At 46.5% G+C, this 20,766-nt stretch overlaps 5 protein-coding genes across 5 annotated transcripts; 3 read left to right on the top strand and 2 right to left on the bottom strand.

The window, feature by feature from the left end:
• Window positions 1-1,571: 1,571 nt before the first annotated feature.
• BDW43DRAFT_221831 (Ras family protein) lies at window positions 1,572-3,036 on the top strand. Its single transcript, XM_032039412.1, has 4 exons — window positions 1,572-1,918; window positions 2,065-2,179; window positions 2,264-2,539; window positions 2,611-3,036. Exons 1-4 carry the CDS (start codon window positions 1,907-1,909, stop codon window positions 2,847-2,849), a joined length of 642 nt encoding a protein of 213 aa, XP_031895039.1. The 5' UTR covers window positions 1,572-1,906; the 3' UTR covers window positions 2,850-3,036.
• A 962-nt stretch (window positions 3,037-3,998) lies between these two features.
• Window positions 3,999-5,610, bottom strand: BDW43DRAFT_221923 (flavin adenine dinucleotide pyrophosphatase). The gene is made up of 3 exons (XM_032039413.1): window positions 5,113-5,610; window positions 4,805-4,971; window positions 3,999-4,704 (listed from the first exon to the last, which is right to left on the bottom strand). Exons 1-3 carry the CDS (start codon window positions 5,305-5,307, stop codon window positions 4,086-4,088), a joined length of 981 nt encoding a protein of 326 aa, XP_031895038.1. The 5' UTR covers window positions 5,308-5,610; the 3' UTR covers window positions 3,999-4,085.
• BDW43DRAFT_221826 (GMF family protein) lies at window positions 5,481-6,500 on the top strand. Its single transcript, XM_032039411.1, has 4 exons — window positions 5,481-5,619; window positions 5,683-5,785; window positions 5,856-5,986; window positions 6,042-6,500. The coding sequence occupies exons 1-4, from the start codon at window positions 5,617-5,619 to the stop codon at window positions 6,231-6,233; spliced, it is 429 nt and encodes a 142-aa protein (XP_031895037.1). The 5' UTR covers window positions 5,481-5,616; the 3' UTR covers window positions 6,234-6,500.
• A 4,114-nt stretch (window positions 6,501-10,614) lies between these two features.
• Window positions 10,615-12,225, top strand: BDW43DRAFT_221746 (uncharacterized protein). Its single transcript, XM_032039410.1, has 4 exons — window positions 10,615-11,045; window positions 11,108-11,710; window positions 11,769-11,963; window positions 12,029-12,225. The coding sequence occupies exons 1-4, from the start codon at window positions 10,882-10,884 to the stop codon at window positions 12,114-12,116; spliced, it is 1,050 nt and encodes a 349-aa protein (XP_031895036.1). The 5' UTR covers window positions 10,615-10,881; the 3' UTR covers window positions 12,117-12,225.
• A 5,135-nt stretch (window positions 12,226-17,360) lies between these two features.
• BDW43DRAFT_304119 (putative nucleosome remodeling complex ATPase subunit (Snf2h)) lies at window positions 17,361-20,487 on the bottom strand (the record flags this gene model as incomplete). The annotated part of the gene is made up of 9 exons (XM_032045549.1): window positions 17,361-17,398; window positions 17,443-17,560; window positions 17,617-17,874; window positions 17,944-18,310; window positions 18,368-18,666; window positions 18,720-19,209; window positions 19,281-19,808; window positions 19,867-20,137; window positions 20,196-20,487. The coding sequence occupies 9 exons, from the start codon at window positions 20,485-20,487 to the stop codon at window positions 17,361-17,363; spliced, it is 2,661 nt and encodes an 886-aa protein (XP_031895035.1).
• Between the last annotated feature and the right edge of the window lie 279 nt (window positions 20,488-20,766).

Here is a 20,766-nt window from a genome sequence, read left to right as displayed (position 1 = left end):
AAGCTGTCAACTTGAAGGTTAGTCGGCTTAGTTCGCCTTGTATCTAGGCTAAGAATGTTTCTAGAAACCGAGGTCACACGATGGGGGATATATTCTCCGTGTAACGTCAATCAATCAGATCTGACTCTGTCCCGTCGTCTAGAGAACCGCTCACATATCACTCATGAAGTATGAGTATGATTTACCTTCTGGAAGGAGTGTGGCCTTAACATCGTCCACTATCTATGCGTCTCGTCGTCGTCGTCGTCATCATTCCAGTGTTGATTCAAATGGGGGTGTTCATTCAATTCTTGCGCTACTGGGCAAGCTTGCGTATGTGATTGATTAAGTGACCAAGGGTTTTAGGGCCCAGAGGCGGGAACTTCAGAGATAAAGCGATGTGAATCCACTTTACAATGGAATTGATTGGTGTAGACAATTGGTTGAACAGAGTAGATTCGTTTGTCGTTGCATCCATCGGAGTAAAAGGTGACAGACCCTCTCTCGGGTCCAGATGGAAACATTAGAGAGGCGTTCAGGTGGACTGGCGCTAAGAAGTGGGAACAAGTAAAGATTGATTAATCTGTGGCTGGGTCTCCTTCCCAGAGGAGGTTGGAAAATAACCGGAGCCAAAAGGAATCAACGCGAATAATTCGAATGGCGGCTCCTCTTTCCTTCCCCCTCCCCTTTTTTTTTTTTACCTCTCTACTCCGTACTCTGTACTGGTGCCTCTCCAAGCTATTTTTCTTCCTTTTTCCCTCTTCATTTCCCTTTTGATTGAGTTTATTACTCTCTTTGCAATCTTACTGAACTTGAAGAAAGCAATTAAATTGGGTTGTCTTATTCCCACTGGCTCTAATTTCATTTCATCACAACCAACCATAGTCGTTATTTCGTAATTTATTCCCATTAGAGTAGGCAATTAAGTTCTTATTTATCACAACTTGTCCCGGAAGGGGTTGTTTGTTAATAAGAAAGCACACTTTATAAACTAATGTAATTAAACATGAATACTAATTAGTCTTGGAAGGTCGACCACACGCGCAACAATGGCTTAATGCCACACACCGCGACTCCCTTTTCGTCCAGTCCCCACCCCTCAAAAGAACCCCCGAACCCCCTTTCATGATCGTTTATTGATTGTTGTTATTATTCTCCAATCGGCACCTCACGCTCCCTGGGGGGGAAAAAATGAAAGAAAAATAAGAAAAGAAAAAGAAATAGAAAAAGGAACATTAGGTAACGAGGTAAAATAAGTAACTCTTTTACTGAATCATCTCGAGTAACAAATATAACAAATACGGTATGTTGGTATGTTGCTTTCCTCTTTTTTTTTTTAATTTTTAAATTTTAGTTTTTTTCTCTTTTCTCTCATCTCTTTTGGCCCTATCTTCTCTAATTAATCCCCCACCTCCGTTGCTCACTTAAACTCTCCTTAATCATCAATCCCCCTTCCCCCTCTGAAATCTCCACTTCGTCTTCTTCATTTACCTCCCTAAAAGGAGCTCTGTTTGATTTTTTTTATTTTGATTTTTTTTTTGTTTTAGTGGAAATAGGAGAGAGTCGACATTAGCTTTGTATAGGGAATTTCAACAAAAAGAAGCGGCCTACCGCCTCGCATTCAGTTCCCGCGGATTACCAGAAGTTCCACGAACGCTCCCCCCCTGATCATCTCACCCCATCCGCCTTTAAGCTTGGCCTAGTCACCTCACTAGACCCGCCGTTGCTGTGGACTTGTCCTTTAGGCGCCTCTGTTCTGCGCGAAACTCCCGACAAGCTGGGCCCCGACTCTTGACCCTGCTGCAAAAAAGAAAATTGTGCTACTGCTCTCTCGACCCGCTGTCACTCCTCCCGTCGGGATAGCTTCGATCATCCTCCTGCCCTCTATCCTTCCTACCAGACACACCTCCCGGCAGAATACTCTAGAATGGCGTCAAAGGTAAGCTTGTTCTACCCGACGCCCCCCGGTCCCTGGAATTCGCCTCTTCCACGGCTTCCCCTTTGCTCCACGGCTCGCCTTGATTTTTCCAACATACCCCTTTCACGCCGTGGCGCACGTTATACTTACAGTTGTTTGAACCCTAGTTTCTACGAGAATATAAATTGGTTGTCGTCGGTGGTGGTGGCGTCGGAAAGTCATGTCTGACAATTCAATTGATCCAGAGTCACTTCGTGGACGAATATGACCCGACAATCGAAGGTGAGCGCCTTCCCCCCCCTGCTGCCAGCCATTGATATTTCCCTCTGGCGGACCTTGTCGCTCATGAAGGACCCCATTCAACAGATTCGTACCGCAAGCAGTGTGTTATCGACGATGAAGTCGCTTTGTTGGATGTCCTAGATACAGCCGGACAGGAAGAGTACTCGGCAATGCGTGAACAGTACATGCGAACCGGCGAAGGCTTCCTTCTTGTTTACTCTATAACGTCGCGCCAGTCGTTTGAAGAAATTATGACGTTCCAGCAACAAATTCTACGAGTAAAGGACAAGGACTATTTCCCTATCATCGTGGTTGGTAATAAATGCGATTTAGAAAAGGAGCGAGCCGTCACAGTAGAAGGTGGGTACCAGGCCTTAGTCATATCATCTCCATGGCCGGCATGACTGATGATGGGTTGCGTCTATCTACAGAGGGTGAAGCTTTAGCAAGGCAGTTCGGCTGCAAATTCATCGAAACATCCGCCAAGTCTCGCATTAACGTCGAAAATGCATTCTACGACCTTGTCCGTGAGATTCGTCGGTACAACAAGGAAATGTCGTCGTATCCGTCAGGCTCGGGAGCCTTCGGCAATCGCGCCCCGGAGGGCAAAATGGACGTGAGCGAACCGGGCGACGGCGCTGGTTGCTGCGGAAAGTGTATTATAATGTAATTGGGCAGGCGTTGGACTTGGAAAAAGGATACAATCACACGAGTCGAGATACGGAAGGGAGCAAACTACATAATAAAAATTCGACTGGAAAAAGAGATATGGGCGACAGGAAGAGCGCCACGGCCTCGGAGCTAATTGCGGCTTGTTGACGCTTTTTGGTTTGTGCAATTATACCATACGACTCGCTATCGGATGATGTCTGTTCCAATAACGACGTCATCATCTCTATGAACGTTCGATTCCCCCTTTGTTTCTCTTTCTTAATTATTATCAAATTTTTTTCTTTTTTATTTTTATTTTATTTTATTTTTTTTTTTTTTTGGAAAAACTGTTTTTGACGATCTTGTTCTGGGCAGGACGAGGAATTAACCCTGTCAGTAGAACCGTGCATTTATATAGGTACATGCTATTTTCATGGTTTTCATTCTGGTACTTTGAGCTGCAAAACCACCATTGCGTTTGGTTCGTCCTTTGCCATCATTTCCGTTCGCAACATGATCGACGTCCTACTCTGCCTTGCTGTTCTCGTTTTCTTTCATTGCTCGGGCATTGGTGTGGCACTTTGTTTATCTATTGAACATGTTTCTAAACCGGCGTTACTTGCAGGGGCACACGAGCTGTCCAAACACTTGCTTCAGATCGGTAGCAACCAACATGTCAGCACTTGGGAAAGATTGGAGTCTAGTGTTGAGGCAGTTGTCGATTGTTAGACTTTGGTTTCTGATTGCGATTCCACTCTTCGCTGTCCGTTCCCGCCAAGGCATGCACTAAAGGTAGTGGTTCCTATCTTCTTTCAACGTTTCTTTATAATATTGGCTTTCACCCGTTCAGTGGAAATATTAGTTACTCCTACCTATTTTTGGCCTTTTGGTTGAATGCACGTTAGCTTCTTGTCTACGCTTTCATTTGGAGCACCTGTCCAGGGCAACATGGGATTAAGCTTTGGAGCACGTAGTGAAAGATGGGATTTGCCATTATTCTCTACTGGCTTACATACATCGTGACGATGTTGACCAATCAATGTTTTGTTCCTGCTTACACGTCTGCTAGTACTTCGAACCATACAGCAACATGAAAGACATGAAAGCAGTTATCTGACTATCGATGCGATGAGCAAATGTTTGCGCAAGGTTCTCGCAAGTTCAGGAGCGGATAGAATTGTCTGGATGTTTAAGTGTATATGGATAGTTGCATCAAATCTATGTACGTGGCATGACCAGTGCTCCCTTATTTACTTTACTCCGCATCAGAAGGGGGATCGAGTTCATCTTCCTGCGTGACTCTTCTTCCCTGGACGTTCTGCTCAACCTCCGATACCAGCGAGTCCATGAAATTCTGGTCGGTTCCAACTAAAGTTACGGTGTTACGTTTCTTTCCCCAGCGCGGATAACTGCCAACCTTTATACCTTGCGAAGATGTCCGCGTAGCAAGGTCCGTCAGGTATGGTGCCACAGCACTCTCAGGGAGTGGCGTGCTGAATAAATAACGATAAATGCCCTTGCCCTCGGGGTTGGTTAACCGAGGAAGTAAAGTAGGCTTCAGATGTTCAAGCAGGCGTTCGAACAGGCGGGGGACGCCTGGCAGGATATGCACATTGCCATTGACGATGGCGATTGGCACCCACATATCATCCGCCACGAAGATCGCCTGCTGCTCCTCCGGCAGAGTATCGTCGTGGGGGAGCTCAACCATGCGCAGCTTCGCCGTCAGGCCGGGCGACGGCGTGTCCCAGTCAAACTGCGGCTGCATTGGGTGAGGTTTGGAGAGCTTCTTCATACGATCAAAAGCAGCTCGGTGCAGCTTTAACTTCAGGCCGAACGCCTTGGCTATCGATTCATACGTAATGTCATCGTGGCTTTTTGTTCCGAGATAAGGGACGTAGTTAGCTTCCGACATAACAGGACAGTCTCCGGGAATGCGAGGCCTTCCGAGAGAAAAGACCGGGGTATACGGACGTCGGCCCAATGCCTCCACTGGTCACCACAAAATCGTAATTGCTACTCATGCGTCTTACGGCCTCGATAATCTCGCTCTCATCGTCGGCAATGACTTCTACACGTTTGAGCTGGATCCCCAGGGAGAAGCAGTACTTGGCGAAATAAGCAGAGTTGGTGTCGATTGTCTATGTATTTCAGCCCAAAAGGTCAGTTATTTATCCGGACACAGACCGCGGCAAAAGCGGCAAGGGAGAGGAAGAAGGTCCAGATGACAACGATTAGAACTGGACGCAAAGAGTAGCTAAACCCGTCCAATCCCTACGCACCTTTCCGCCAAGCACCTCATCACCAATGATCAGACATGCTGCCGTGTGTATCGTTTTCGTGTAGTTATGCACCGCAGATGATGTCATGTTGGAGACACAAGGTCGAAGTATCGATAAAGCAGCGGGCGAGGCGGTTAGGTAATTGGGTGGTGGTCGAGCGAGATGACGGGTCAACTGACTGAGCCGATTGAACATCAAGGGAGAGGATGTGTGGGAAGGGGACGAAAAGAGACAGACCGAGGGGTGTCAGGTGGGAAAGTAAGAGACGCAGGCACGCGATGACGGCTTTCGGAGTGGGTGGGGAAAAACTCCCTTTCCGCTTCATTTATCCCACTTTCCCGCAGAAACGTGGAGCACCACGTAGTGAACCTACTTCTTTTATCATCCTTTCACTCTGAAACCTCTAATTTCGGATTGACGAAACTAGGATTACTGTGTTCATTCCTAGATCTGTCGGGAAATTAGCGAGTACATCGACTTGGGACCCAAAAACATATCGACAATATGGTGAGATTGCCCCGCATTAACTGGTGATCGACCCGCGCCTCTGACGATAGCTCGGGAATACAGTCTTCTGAGTCTCGGTTATATACGTTCTCTCCGGAGACTAAGGAGAAACTGCGCAAGTTTCGTCTTGGAACTTCTAGAGCTAAGGATGCTCAGGCTATAATATGTAAGGCTTAGACTCTCTTGTACATCCTTCCAAATGTTAAGCCAGATATGTTGATAATCAGTTTAAATAGATATCATTGATCAAAAGAGCCAAGAGATTCGTCCTGAAGATGGCGAAATCTACACAAACATGCAGGACTTGGCCGATGAGCTTCCTGATTCATCACCCCGGTTCATCCTCCTCAGTTACCCCTTGACTTTGGTGAGTGTCCAGACCAACGAGTTACAATCTACCCATACTGACTGTACACCGCCAGAAATCCGGTCGCCTCTCGGTTCCTTATGTCCTTCTCTACTGGCTCCCTGAGAATTGCAACCCGAACTTGCGAATGATGTACGCCGGTGCCGTTGAGTTGATGCGAAATACCGCCGAAGTCAACCGTGTGATTGAAGTCGGGGAAGAGGAAGACATCACTTCCATTGAATCGAAATTGCAGAGTGCGGATTAAACTCGAACGGTTCTTTTGGATAGACGGTTATTCCCGGTGAACTCCTTTATGTTATGACATTGGCGCTTCTATCTCCGGGTCGGCGTTATGCATTTGACATTACTATCGTCTTTGACACCGCGTGGAATGACGACGATGCTTGGTTTACTGAAGCGAAACCATATACTTTTTACCAACGGCCCTGGTTTTCTTCGCTGAAATGTTTAATCTTCGGCCATGTAATAGACTCGGGTTCTCTTGAACTATACATATATGTATGTATGTATACTCTTCGAGATGTGAAAGAAAAGAGGATCGTGTTATATTACTGTATTATGGGATCGAGGTCTAATATACCCTTCATGACCATACTTAGTGACGTATACTCTGATATGATGCAAATTGATAATTAGCTGTGCTCACGCGGCCAATCGCAGATGGTTATGCCGGTAGGTACTTAGTATAGAGGTCACCTTGAAATAGAATTCGACTTCAACCATTCCCTATGGGACAATCCAGCTCAAAAATACGTTCGGAAAAATTCCGGGATCAGGATGTTCCAATTGTTGAGACAGGTACAACGCAAAGAAAGGGAACTTCACCGTAATATAAAATGTAACGATGCGTCGATCGTACTTGATGCCTCTCAAGCCTTTCTTTCTCCAAGGGGAATGTATTCAGAGCTACTGAAGGCTGAGGGCATGATGAGACCACCTGTTGTGCTGGGGCCGGGATAATTCTTAATGAATGCAACTAGGTGCACAAAAAGAAACAGTAACCTGATAGTTCCAGAGAATTAATCACACGTGGGAGCATGTGGTGTCATCATTAATACCCCGTTGACAGGGGGAGAGAGAAAGAGTACAGTCAGTCCACAGGGAGAAGATAGGGCCGAAGGATGTCCCTCCCAGACAAATCCGATGCAGGAAGGAAGAGTAGTAGAGTGTTTCAAAATTAACATGCCCAGGTGCTCTAGGTAGCACATATGTGTATATAAGTAGTATACGATACAACCAAAGATGAAAATACTTAATCTGGTCTTACCTAATCTTTCCATGGATACATAGTTATTTAGCAAGAAAGCCAAAATTCATTACTAGTTCCATACGCGCCCACAGTGGAGACCAGGACTAGGCCCAGAGTACTCAGGTAGGTTAGGGGCCTTAACTCTTTGACAACCAGAACTTTCTGAGACTGAAAGAAAGAACTCTGCAATTGTATTTCAGACTCAATGGACAGTTTGAAAATAAAATGTGATTGGGGGTCCCACTCGGTATAATTCCAAAGATCGGTTCTATATATCTAAGTAATTGTCCAGGCCTTTCTCTCCCCTCTCACAGGTTTAGGTTCTGGAAACCCCCCTGTCTGGACTGGTCCCAGTGACCTGGCCAGCGGCCACACTTCCTCAGGCACTGACCATCGTGTCACTTGGTAACTCCACCAGTGCAGATGCATGATTATACTATTTGGGTGGTTTTTGTTTACGGAGTACCCCATATATAGTAATCTAGACGTTTGAAGTATGCACAGGATCAGATATTCATGCAATCTCAACCAGATTCATGAGATCTAGTATCCTGCAACAATAATGATTAATGTTCATTAATAATAAAATCACCCCATTAAATCCCTAAAACGGTGGGGGTGGCCTCCTAAAAAAACCCGTAGGCTGGAAATTTCTCCGACACCCTCGTCCGTCAGCCTGCAGATTGGGGGGTGGGGGGATGTTTTCCCTCTCCCTCAGACGGGCTATCTGCAGCAGCAACAAAATGGCTAGCTACATATCTTCTATACTGCTTCCAGTACCTGAAAGTTGCACGTTATCTTAACGACCTTCCCAATATGGAGTAAGTGCAGTACTGTACTCAGGCTGTGCAGAGTCACCAACGAAGATATAAGAAGCAAAAAAAAGAAAAAAGAAAAAGAAACAGGAAATCCTAAGCTGAACATGTGTGTCCGGGTGCAGCCGCCAGTCCTGCATGATTGTCGGTCGCCCGTTGGGTAGGACCCTTGCTACCGTACTACTGTAAGTAATCACTTTTTCCCTTGTGTGGCGAAGGGTAGGGTTCCTGTCGGCGGTTCGCTGTTTTGCATCATCGTGCAGGTGGTGGTAGTCCGCTATACCCGCTATCGCCTGTTTGAGTCGCTTAATTTGATCGTGGGCTGCTGAGGGGTTTTTGTTCATACGATCGTGGCCGGTTGCTTGCGCCCTTTATGTACATACTTTTACGCCTATGGTTTAAAAACTGTACGTATCTATAATTGTATACTCGTGCGCGCGCGGGATCTAGGGATAGAGTGAGGCGAAATAGGGGAAGGGGGAAGAAGGTTCGTGACATGGCTAAGCGCTGAGGCACTAAACAAGGTGTCTCTTAGTGGTTTATCATCATGAAGAAAGAGGACAATGATCTGAGTACTCTGGCTGGCTGATCCGGTGCTATTTCACGATTGTCCCGGTACCTATTCTGGGAAAGATGGAAAGTATCGTGATATGCAGTTAGTCGAGGGGGGATTATCCGCTAGATCATGTGTATTGTTTCTTATTCATTTCTCTGTCGTGGCTGGGTGATTAAATAAATAAATCAATCCCAATGCGTGGGTAAAGGTCGGCAGCGGCAGACCTAGTCTATTGCCGGTAGTAATATTATTAGGGGAGGATCCTCTAGGACGTTGGATATTGGATGCTGGATGTTGATACGGTAGCAGTATGGTCAGGTCATCGCCATAATGGTTTCATTTCCTTCGGCGTGTATTTATGTATCATGCGGTACTGTGAAGAAGACCCATTCCAATGGTATGGTTTCAAACTCCGGACTCCGCGGAGTAAAGACCTCCCAAGTCCGCCATAACCGTATCCCGAAGGATAAAACACATTATTATTATGGCCCTTCCAAGTGGGACGATTGCATGATACGAGGCTTTCAGTAGTCATGACCATACAAACTTTATTTGACAAGTGATCATCCTCTTGAATGGTGTAAACCATTCATTAATTCATAAAGATCCTATGCAAATATAATAGCATCATCTTGATCAGCCTGAATCACATACTCCAAAGTTTAAGTCCAACGGAGCTGACATTATGGCCCATGAACATCCATAGGTTGAACTGCAGGAATAACCACCAGCGCCTACAAGACCAACAGCTCAGGCTTTCACTAATGTCTCAGGATCATCATCTCAACTGTCCATGAATAGGACCTTCAGATTGACTGTCAAACTCTGGGCTCGGGCATTGTTCCCGAGCGGGAACAGCGCTATGATTTTAGTATCATTGCTCCGTCGCTTCGGTTCACTTGCTAAACTCCATTAGATGCTGGTAGACAGGTGGGCCCGCTCCCAAATTCTCCAGCAGCAACTACTTTAGAAATTTCCTTCATATTGTTACTCGGTTACGCGCCAGCCTGGTGGAGGACTTAAATTAGCCAACCAACTGAACCAGCAACCTGGCAGATGGGAATATTACCAAGCTTTCATTCTCCTTTGTCGGTCATTACGGTTGTTTTCCATTCTTACGAGTCAGTATTTTGGTACCTGTACCCATGTGTCAACCCAGAACCTTAAGTCTGTCAAGTATTATTTATCCATTTTTTTGTTCGTTTTAATTTTTTATTTTTCTTTTGCGCTGGAGTACTAATGCATGGAATGCAATTGTGCAAATTCTCCTTTACTGTATGAACTGTATGTATTCTCTGTATCACTGCACCTCGTTGGTAGCTGGCGAACGTCATTTAACGATTTTACGAAATTATAATTCATTTTTTTATCCTCCGAAAAATCATCCTTACAAATATTGACTCTGGAGAAATCCCTTTAAAATAAATATAAATCATAATAAAAAGAACCAGAGCGACCCATGGGCCACTCCCTTTAGACTCAACCCATACTAAACTTGTACCCACACCCCTCTCGCTCGTCCGGATCCCCCAGAAAGCCTATCCGGCTACTATTTATCATTCGGACCGCCACTGTTGGGGTCCCGATGTTACTCTTTTTCCCCCGGTGATTTGGCTACCTGACGTTGGTCGCTTCTTCCCTAGAACGTTCTATATAACTGGTTTCCCTCACACCCCATTGAAGGATAAGGTACTGACCTCGTTGCTACCTTCCACTGACCGTCCCCCTCGAATTTGACTGATCCAGTCCTCTACTGGATCTGACCGCCGCTCGGCCAATCAAGCGAGTCCACCCTTAAGCGGCTTCCTTGCCAGTGCAGACCCTGCGCGTTGGGTTTTGCACTTCACCGTCTCGCTGGGTGTCCCAACCCTTTGGATCGGTACACGTCCGTGTGACCTACTACTACTATATACTCAAACAATTAACTTCACCACGCCTTGACGGTGATTACCTCCCCAGCAGGTACTCCACTTGGCCAATTCGTCTCGGATTCTTACCCGTTCAGCGTCGCCTTTTTCTTTATCTTTATTTACTCCCCCCTCACTCTACAAGTGGGATACCGCCGATTTTACCAACCCCCGGAGGATATAGATGAACGGAGCTGTGTGAATCAAATTTAGTACAAAAAATTGGTCGCCAAAAAAACCCTTCCCGACACGAACAGGACAGACGGTCTACCGAGGTTATATAAGGATTCTTGTTTGCGAAACCAAAAGATTGTCCCAAGTACAAAGCATCGTTAAACACCGCCCGTAAAAAGCCCCCAAGCATCATGTCGAGTCAGGGGGGCCCGAAAAAGCCCAACGATGGGAAGCAGGAAGGATTCTCGAAGTATCTTCATCGTATGAGAATGGTGTTGAGAAAGGGCTCGGCTTCGAGGGCCGAATCTGTGTCCGACTTGCAGGAGACTACTAGTGGAGGGTCTGAACCGGCCAAGTCCGCATCGTACGTTTCGGTTTCTTTCTGTACTTATAATGAACGCACTAACTTGAACACAGTCCGAAAGCCGCGGCCCCTACCAAAATTCCTGCTGCTGTTCCCAAGATCAACCCCGCTCCAGCGAAGGAAACTGTCGCCCATCATGCTATTGAGCCGACCGTTTTTAAGCATTGGGGCGCCATCCAGGAGGAAAAAGCTCGCGCTCTGTTCGCCAAGTATGGGCTGACCCTTGAGCCCGGAGAATGGAAATCGCCTACCGATGTATCCGTCCAACGTGTGGCCAAACCGATCCGTATGAGAGTTCGCCGTACCTGCCACCGCTGCCAGACTACGTTCGGTCCCGACAAGCTTTGCACCAACTGCCAGCACGTCCGTTGCAAGAAGTGCCCCCGATACCCCGCGGCTAAGTCCCATGATCATACAGAAACTGCCCTCCAGACCATACTCTCTCAGAAGGGCAAGGAGCCGGCCGGTGTACAGCGCAAGGCCAAGGAACCCCCGCTTACAATCCCATCACGCACCGGCGGCCAGGATCTTGTGCACAAACAAACCAAGCAGAGAGTGCGCCGCACCTGCCATCGTTGCTGTACGACCTTCGAAGCGGGTGCTACGGAGTGCCTCAGTTGCAAACACACCCGGTGCAAGAAATGTCCTCGAGAGCCGTACGTGGCACCTTCCCCCGCAGAGACATGATGGAGCTGTTGTGCTAACTGATTCCAGGGCCAAGTTACACAAGTATCCTGATGGTTACCCTGGAGATGCGGAACCCCCAGTGGAACCCCCAGCACGGACTTGGAGAAAGGCCCGTCAAAGGGTGCGGTACACTTGTCACCAGTGTTCGACCTTGTATCAGTCCGGGCAAAAGATATGCTCAAACTGTGGTCAGGAGAAAGGCCCACAAACTATACGAGACCCGTATGTGATTTGACCCACATCCACCCCTTTAACGCAGACGCCATGTTTACTGAATACTTTCTTAGGCCCAAGAAACGAAAGCCAGAGCCAGACCCTGAGGTTGTCAGACGGGTGGAAGAACGATTGGCCAGGGCTACGACCAGCGTTGGTTAGGAATGCGACTGGTCTCAAACACTCGTACAGCGCTGGCATGTTTCGACGAATTCTCTTTTCACTCTTTCCAATTGACAGCAGCCCTATTGATTTCCACTCCTTTCTGACTACCATAGCATTGATACGGCGGAGTAGGCCGATTCAGGAGTCTCTCCGCGTCAGGTCTCGTTTGGAAATACTACCCATTCTCGCCCTACCAAGTAGCTGCCTATTGGTAAATGGCCGGTCTCAGTGGTAGCAGGATGACCAACAACTGCAGTGTAACAATTCTTCGCAGTGTAAGGCTAGATGTAACGATTGGCGCATGCGACCAGAGCTACCAGTATCAACAACCAGCCTGGCTCCAAAGTAAACCCACACCCTCGGAACCGACAGCCCCGATAGCCCTGTTACTCTAACATTAAAATTATCAAGTGGTACCTTTCCATTGTTACTTCTGTCCCCCTACTATTGGCCGAAGTAAACCCAAAACAGCCAACGGTGAGCTCCCATGAGCGCACCGCTGTATGTACTCCACCCGTCATGTCAACGGCACTCAAAGCCCTCATCCCCGAAACTAGAATGTTCTCACGGTCTTTTCTTACTTAAAGCGATAGAGCAGTTAGAAAAGATGCTCCCAGGAGGCTGGTGGGGATATAGTTCCGCACGGAATTACGGTCGACATGATCTTTAGTCACCATCATTCAAGTTGAGGGGTTCTTTTTCTTCTTCTCTTCCTTCCTCCTTGTAGAAAGCCTTTGGTTTTGTATGGCATGATATTTTCACCAATGGGCTGTTTTGGCGCCTGCCGTTTAGCGTTGCCGGTGGAACTTGGCCGTACCGGGAAAACTCCGGCATTAATGATCTTGCGAGCCCTACAGGTGGAGGTAATACTGGTAAATACCTAGAATCATGAATCCATATGTAGATACAGTATGTACGTACATACCTATGTAATTGTATGTATGGTATCTTATTAGTTGGCCTGTATTGGTTTATGCTGGCTGACAGCCATTCTTGCATGGGTGTAGTCAATAAGCATAACTGGAATTGCGCAAATAACAATTCACCTCCGATTCCAATCCATGACCGTAGGGAGCAGAGACACAAAAAAAGCAAGAAAGAAAAGGGAATAAAGAAAATACACCTTTGAACAGAAAGAATGGATTTCAAATCTCTACTCATCCAAATGCCGACCAAATCCCGCCAAAGCCATCCGCCTCATGCACAAGAGAATCCTGCAGCCCAGCCAGATGGGCAAGGACTCCCACTTCTTTGCTCCACTACAGTAGCGTAGGCACAAATACAAAAGTCTGGATTATCGGGTCCGCTTGGCAACGAGGTGTTGGCTGTGTCTGCCTGCCACCTGTCACTCGGACAGATCCAGATCGGTGGGCCGGTTGACGTTCGGATCCGGCGTCCTGTATGGATACCAATAGTGCATATATTATAGCCTAGAGGGGTGATCTACTTTGATTTAGGGATTTGAATCGGGCTACAGGGATTCTTAGTTCATCGTTCACGGAGCTGCGTAGGATTATAGGTTGGTAGGTAAGCTTTAGAAATGAGATACGTCCTTCCCTCATGAGTCGTGAATCGGGCTACTAGCTTGTGGTTTGATGCTTGGACTGACCGATGTGCTAAGGGGCTTATGGAGTATCATTTCCGGTTTTGGATGTTCTTAAGAACTGGTCGTGCCAGGGGCTCCCTAGCTTAAATAGGAAGTTATGACTGTAGAGTTGGGACTTAGGTGTCAGTAGGGGGTGTTGGTTGATAGCAACGTTACAGTTGAGCTGGCCTGGTGGACTTGTTAGTGCTACCGATAGGTTTTCATATGGTCATTGTTGATTAGCAGCGTTGTCCTCGGCCGAGGGACAGTGCCTAGACCGCTGCTCGGTTAGCTCTCTCCGCTCCCTATCCAAGGGCAGGTACTATCTAGGTATGTACATATGTACAATAATGTCTGATCAATCGATCGCCGCCGCGTAGGGAGTCAATTCCGATGGACTTCTGAATCTCTGACGCGTCCGTCCCTGTCACGACGGACACCCCCGCCAGAAATAAGCTTCTCAAAGAGGACATCACACTCAGACCGAAGGCGTGAGACCGAACCAACTGACTCGATCACTCGTTGACCCAATATCTGTCTCGAATCTCTCGATACATCGTGAAGGATCAAGCCACATGCAAACACTCCATACTCCGTACTACGGCGTACGCCGGACCTGGTCGTTATTTAGTTAGTGCTGCCACCTATGTTACCATCGTACAAATGTAATCACTTTATTTTCATTGCAATACGCTCGTTTAATTTCCCCGCTGACGCCGCCTGCTAGCTGCCGGTTCTGGAAATCCCCGAGTAGGCTAGACAGTGCTCGGGCCGCCCTGACTATAACCATTTCTGGTGTCGTCGTGGTAGATCATCCGATTGTGGTGATGCCAGTGTTGTCGGGTTGATGGTTCCGAATCCGTGGCGTCTTGGGTTAGGGTTGAAGCGTGGTTGTAGATGGATTCTGGAATTATGGGGCGTTGGTTTGGTTTTCTTGGGGGGGTTGGGACTATTGTTTTGGATTACTTATTTATTTTATGTCAAGGGGAGAGCTTAGCGGGCTGTGAATGTTGTTCCTATAGTCGGACTTGCTGGTTATGTTATCCTTTTTATTTTCTGTTATATTATCTAAAGGTTGTGATCGTCCGTCATGAGATCGTTGAGACGTTGTATCCGATAGGTTGAAAAATTAAATTGATAAATAAAAAAAAGGACGGAAATTCCGTCATAGTAACCAGTCAGCTGGAAACTTCAGTGTCCCATGTGTACAGCAGTTCATGGTAGTGTAACGTTCTCCTGCATCTATGCTTATTATTAATCCGCATTACCCAGCCGTTAACGTATTTCACATGCGAGTGTTCCACACAGGCGAGCGTTCCACCTCTATATCCCATATAAAATGCCCTTTTTATAGCCCAAATATCCCAACAACAATAAAGATTCAATTCTAAATTTGTTAATATATCTAATAAGTGTTTTATCCATAAGGTATTATAAATTTAGTAGATTTATTAAGTGCCTTTTAAGCTCTTGTATTTTAAGATTTAATAAAATACACAAAAATATAACTGTATTTACTCTATTAAGAGCATTATAGAAAATAACAGTCCCTGTATCTAATATATTAGAGTACCATACAACACCAACATCTTAGCACAGCTATAGCTTCTCTAGGCTTGTTGTTGTTGAGATATCCGACTTGTAAAAGTGACCGTTTCATATGTGATACGGGGCTGGAACGCTCGCCTGTGTGGAACGCTGGCTTGTGAAATACGTTATCTTCAAGAATGGAATGTTACATATGATATAGCACACGTTCTATCAAACCTAGGGGAAAGATAGTTCAATCCATGCCTTACTATATTAATTTCGGAGCATTAACGGAGCCTCTTCAATCCATGGTGGTGATCCATAAGTAAAGTATTATTATTACTATTATTGTAACTTCATTGTGGAAATGACATCAATATGTTATTATCAGGTTTCTGACCGTTTCTTGTACCGTGGGACTCAGCATTAGCCTTGCTTGGCGGTCCGGTCCGTAACCCGTCGGGAGGTATCCCTGGAAATAAAATGATTTAGCGTAAGTAGTGTATTTATGTATCATGGTTAGATATTGTATTACCAGCTGTGTCATGGTATCCACCGGGTCAAGTCCGACACCATGATTTATTCCTGCTCGAGGTATCTCGACGTTAGGTACTCGCGACCTGCTTGATAGACTCCTTTTCTTGTATACCGTGTATTCAAGCTGCATACGCTCACGAATCATAACTGCAGGTATGAATCAGGCGAAAAGGCAACCATTGACCTTGCATCGGGTTTCCCCGGTTCTATCAGAAACACGGGAGCTTCCACGAATGGTTGGATTCTTCCCACGTTTCCCTATTTAGGATCTGTGGTGGTGTAACATGGATTGAAGAGACCCATTGAAAAAAAATTTCCTTTGCACACTCCCAGCAACTGTGTCGAAGTCAGGTCCACTTTCCTGCACGACGCAATCCCAGCACAAATGCACGAGGCGCATATAGTATATACTATCCACTTACCTGCCTGGAAAATCAGAAAAGCGGTCTAGCAGCCTAGATGTGGACTTGGGCCTACACCGTGTATGCAGTTAATCGGGATGAAGCAAAAGCTGGGAAAGGTGTTACCATCTCCCCCAAAGGAATGGATGTGTGCAGATCCACACGCCAACAACTCACGCGCTGGGACTCCTAGACCTCTATTAATAACTCTATTGGGCCAAATAAGACACTTTTGAAGGCAACTGTGTACGCCCCGCAGCGAGATCCCAGTAAACCGGAAACAAATAGGATCGGTCCCGCGAAGAAAGTCCCTGTCTATAAAGCTATATCCCCCGCCTATAACGATCCACTTCCGGGCGGCCAATTCATGTGCTACTGGCCTGGAAGTGGTGGGGTTCGCGGCGAATTTTTTTTTTTTTTTTTTTCACTGGTCCGTTTTTCTTCATAGAATCCCTGTCCACTCGTGGAACCAGACGAAGTCATGCATTGGTGGCTCGCCTACGGAGTATCTGGTATGCACTAGAAGCTATAATAGGTAAGGTACGAGGCGACTTCCGTGTTTTCATTCATGTCGACTGTTTCTCATTTGCCGGCCGTGGCGTCGTACATACGATGTCGCTGCTTATTGTTGCATTCTTTTTTAGAACATGCATTGAGGTTTTTGGTGGGTATGGCTGACTTTCCAGTCCATGCCTCGCTCGGCTGTTATGGTTGTAAATTACCGGTTCGGAGTGCCATCGGAATGATTACTGGTAATGGATCAAGAGCGATACCTGATACGGCGCAGTACAGAGCACTCGATGATATTGTAACTTTCGTTATTCCGTACCTAGTGCGAGTATGCTCAGAATACATCTCCTTTAACCACAATGTTTCCTTCTCCTCTTCATATTACCCGCACCAATTCATTCCGTTCAACAAACTGTTTCCAAGCAGATGTAAGCGCTGGCTCAATTCTGCTAACCGTCCGAATTCCTGATAGGATTTAAATGTTGTCAACCCCGTCTTGTTCGTTTTGACAACGCAACAGAACCGAACTCAAGGCACCGCTTTCGCTGTTCTGTCTGAGTACATTGCACACACCTCACATAAAAGACACTTTTTGGAAAATACCCCAGAGCTTCATGTGTGTGATTTACTCCCACGAAGTCCGTTCTCGACCAATCCAAACACTCCTCGCAGAATGCATTAAAGCAGGTCAAACAGCAGTATAAAAGACCACCGGCCTGGCTGCTGGTTCGGCCACATTGCTCACAATAGTGATGGGGACATAAAAATCTCAGTTTGTCGCGGCGGAATACACTAATCGATTCAAGGCACTCTTTGTGGAAAGCCAATGGACAAAGATCGCACTTCAGAGGGTTGAACTTCCGACAGAGAAAGCATGTCTAGGTATGGTTAGGTCCTATGCGTTGCTTAGGGGCCCTTGAGGCTCGCTACTTACAGTTTCATGCACCATCTGCTTCAAGTCGCCCTGTGTCAAATTTGAATCCTTTGCGTCCGACAAGGCCGCTAGATTGATACTGTCCTTTCCCACTGAGAAGCCGTCAATCATGACCGTTCTTTCCTTCCCAATGCGCCTATCTGCTCGACAAAGGTCCTCGGGCAGAGCCTCGTAGATGGACAGCGATCTGAATCTTGTGTCGACCTTCTTGCCGTCAAATATGTTGGTCTTCACTCGTTCCGCGCGTGTTAACCAGGCCTTTTCTTGGTGAACTGTGATAACAGCGTTCCTCCTGCTCTGGTTATCATTCTGGTCGGTAACACATACATTCAAGATCATGTTCCAGTCGAGCCAGCTTAAATCTTTCGCGTTCAACTTATCTGATATCAAAACTGGTCGGCTGTGGATCAATGCGGACAAGTCCCCCGTATCCATCTCGTTGACTAACCCCTGAGAGTCAAATGCCTTCAAGAAAGTGCACTCATCATAAGCTGCATGTATATCCTCCATCACTTTGGCGGCTACATGTTCTTTCTTGGCAGTCCGACGACTGATCTGTTCTTCCACAGTGCCTTTCGACTGGAGCTTGAAGATCCTTACTGGGCGCGTCTGGCCAATCCGGTGAACTCTCGCCTCGGCTTGCCGCATAACTTGCGGATTCCAATCTTCGTCCAAGAAGATAACTATCGAGGAGCTTACTAAATTGAGGCCTTCGCCGCCAGCCCTGATGGAAATAAGATAGATAAGGTACCTTGGATCGTTCTGAAATAGATGCGTGGAGAGGTTTCGTCTAGCACTAGACGTGCTCCCATCAAGTCGAACCCATCTCACAGTATCACCGCTGTTCTGGAAGAAAAGAAGGAGATCCTCACAAAGATTCAAAGCTTGGGTGAAGTTTGAAAATATAACGATTTTCTCTCTGTGAGCTATCACAAAGTGTTCTATCATCTTGAAGAGAACAATGTATTTCCCGGAATTAGCGATGATATGCACTCCAATTTCATATGGCTCGGGGACTGCATCTTCCAAGAGATATGGATGAATCGAACACTGGACTGAGAATGAGTCGAAGCTGATTTTAAAGCGAGGTTGTTTGAACTCACCTTACGCAATTCCATGAGGATATTACTCAAGATCCTGTATTTTTTCGTTCTAAAATTCTTTGCCAACAGTCTGGAAGGTCCGTCAGTGAAACCACGATCGCTCTGCTCACGGGCCATATTGAATTGCTGGTGTGCTTCTGTCCGACTTTTGTGCTCGCATGGAATACCACCATGTCCATCAAGAGAGAAATTTTCTATACCAGTTAGGATTCTCAAGTACAAAGACCGTTGGAAATCCGAAAGGGGCACTGAGAGTACGGTCTCTGTCTTTGTAGGGATTGAAAGCCCTACTTCTGGCGAGTCTTTCACCCTTCGCAGCATAATGAGGCTCAGAAAATTTTGAACATGTTCAAGAAATTTGGGATCAAATTTTCCGCCGCCAAGGGAAAATGCCTCTTCGAAACATTCTGCGGTGGGTGGAATGAAAACACCAGGGTAAAGCCAGTGAAATATTGACCACAATTCCTTCAAGTTGTTCTGTACCGGAGTTCTTGCGAGCCGGCCACGTTAGTGGTTCACGTTGAACAAATGTCAAATTTTGCCTGCAAGGTATAATCTTACCCAGTGAGGATGAGCTTGAATTCAGCGCGAAGACCCTGAATAGCCTTTGATCGTTGTGACTGATTATCTTTGATTCGGTGGCCCTCATCCAAAACAACATATCTCCAAGTGAAATTTCGGAACCATCTTATATCGGAGATAAGCGTCTCGTATGAGGTGACAACGATGTCCACTGCAGGTGTCAAACTCTTTTGTATTTTGCCTTCTCTAGCTGTCAGGATCTTTTTGATCTCCGCCTTCTTGCCTGGAGTCCCGTGTAATTTGATCGAAGTGAGTTCGGGTGTCCATTTCGATATCTCTGAAAGCCAAGTTTCCATGACGCTGCAGGGACTCACTACCAGAAACGGGCCAGGCTTCCCCAAGTGCACTTCATTTTCATGCTCTTTGATGTATTGGAAAAGTGCGAGCGCCTGGACAGTCTTTCCTAGGCCCATCTCATCTCCGAGGATACCGCCAACTCCATTATTTCGGAGATGCAGAAGAAACGACAGTCCTTGAAGCTGGTATGGTTTTAGCTTTGCTCGAAGCCTGTGACAAATGGTTTATTAGTTATACGACCTGGTAGTCATCGATACACCGGGCTTACCCTATAGGTTGTGACTCTAACTCCTGATATGGCTGGACGCTAACACCCCAGTTATGCCTCGTCTGATAAAATTGCTCTTTGGCGCCCAGGAGTGGAAGTACGATGTCCTTTATGGATGCGAAGAAGGCATCTCGTTTGATTTCAATACCTCGCACGACGTCCACAGTAGACTTGAGCACACAAGGGTTGTAGTGGCCCTCATCTCTGAGGGCCAGTCCGGAAAGACAGTCCTGTGCATAGGTACTAGTCACAGTCAAATGGGATTTGGTGTCTAAAAGGTTGTCAGTCCGGGACATTCCAAAGGAAGAAAGGACTAGCTCCGCTGTTACCATCTTTTCGAACTGGGTGTTCCAAGTCATTGTACGGCAATGGTGGGGTCGGTGGACTCGGCGTCCTTGAAGAAAGGCTAGTTAAAGGACTGCTCCATGGAGTGAGAGAAGAGCTGGAGCCCTCAGACAGCGTTTCATGAAGCCCTTCGACGTTCATGTTGGACTGAGTCTTATCTGAACTGAAATTGAATCTCGATATAATCTTCCATGAGCTCGTTGGCCGGCGGATAGAGAAATCGCATGAGAAGGAAGGCAAAGGTAACCAAAGAAGCTCAAATTTTGGCGACGCCATGACTTGTAGGTAACAATTCCGGTGAGACAATTCTGAAACAGGTCTTTGACCGCTGTACTTGTGTTGATGTAGTCGTTGAGAGATGTTGAGTTGCCATCTTGACTAGATCAGAACCGTATATGATGCTGGCTAGAATAGTGAGGTGAATCCGAGACATGTCCTGTTTGGTTGAGCTGGGGTGATTATAGATGTAGGCTAGTGAATGACCCATTCATTTGCATATGCAACTAGTGTTCTTGCCCCAAACCCTGATGATACCACACTGTGTTGCGGCAGTTG

This window comes from Aspergillus alliaceus (assembly GCF_009176365.1).
Source record: "Aspergillus alliaceus strain CBS 536.65 unplaced genomic scaffold BDW43scaffold_69, whole genome shotgun sequence".
In the NCBI taxonomy this organism is placed as follows: Eukaryota; Fungi; Ascomycota; class Eurotiomycetes; order Eurotiales; family Aspergillaceae; genus Aspergillus; species Aspergillus alliaceus.
This window is presented reverse-complemented; position numbering and strand designations above follow the sequence as displayed.

Excerpts from the sequence above, each read along its gene's own strand:
- BDW43DRAFT_221831 (XM_032039412.1), top strand. Across the intron at positions 2,180-2,263 it reads ATATGACCCGACAATCGAAG|ATTCGTACCGCAAGCAGTGT; the intron begins GTGAGCGCCTTC and ends CCCATTCAACAG. Across the intron at positions 2,540-2,610 it reads GCGAGCCGTCACAGTAGAAG|AGGGTGAAGCTTTAGCAAGG; the intron begins GTGGGTACCAGG and ends GTCTATCTACAG.
- BDW43DRAFT_221923 (XM_032039413.1), bottom strand. The coding sequence starts at position 5,307 with ATGTTCAATCGGCTCAGTCAGTTGACCCGTCATCTCGCTCGACCACCA. Across the intron at positions 4,972-5,112 it reads ATGAGGTGCTTGGCGGAAAG|ACAATCGACACCAACTCTGC; the intron begins GTGCGTAGGGAT and ends TGAAATACATAG. Across the intron at positions 4,705-4,804 it reads AGTGGAGGCATTGGGCCGAC|CCACGATGACATTACGTATG; the intron begins GTCCGTATACCC and ends CGGAACAAAAAG.
- BDW43DRAFT_221826 (XM_032039411.1), top strand. Across the intron at positions 5,786-5,855 it reads GGATGCTCAGGCTATAATAT|ATATCATTGATCAAAAGAGC; the intron begins GTAAGGCTTAGA and ends CAGTTTAAATAG. Across the intron at positions 5,987-6,041 it reads TCAGTTACCCCTTGACTTTG|AAATCCGGTCGCCTCTCGGT; the intron begins GTGAGTGTCCAG and ends GTACACCGCCAG.
- BDW43DRAFT_221746 (XM_032039410.1), top strand. The coding sequence starts at position 10,882 with ATGTCGAGTCAGGGGGGCCCGAAAAAGCCCAACGATGGGAAGCAGGAA. Across the intron at positions 11,711-11,768 it reads AAGAAATGTCCTCGAGAGCC|GGCCAAGTTACACAAGTATC; the intron begins GTACGTGGCACC and ends AACTGATTCCAG. Across the intron at positions 11,964-12,028 it reads CCACAAACTATACGAGACCC|GCCCAAGAAACGAAAGCCAG; the intron begins GTATGTGATTTG and ends ATACTTTCTTAG.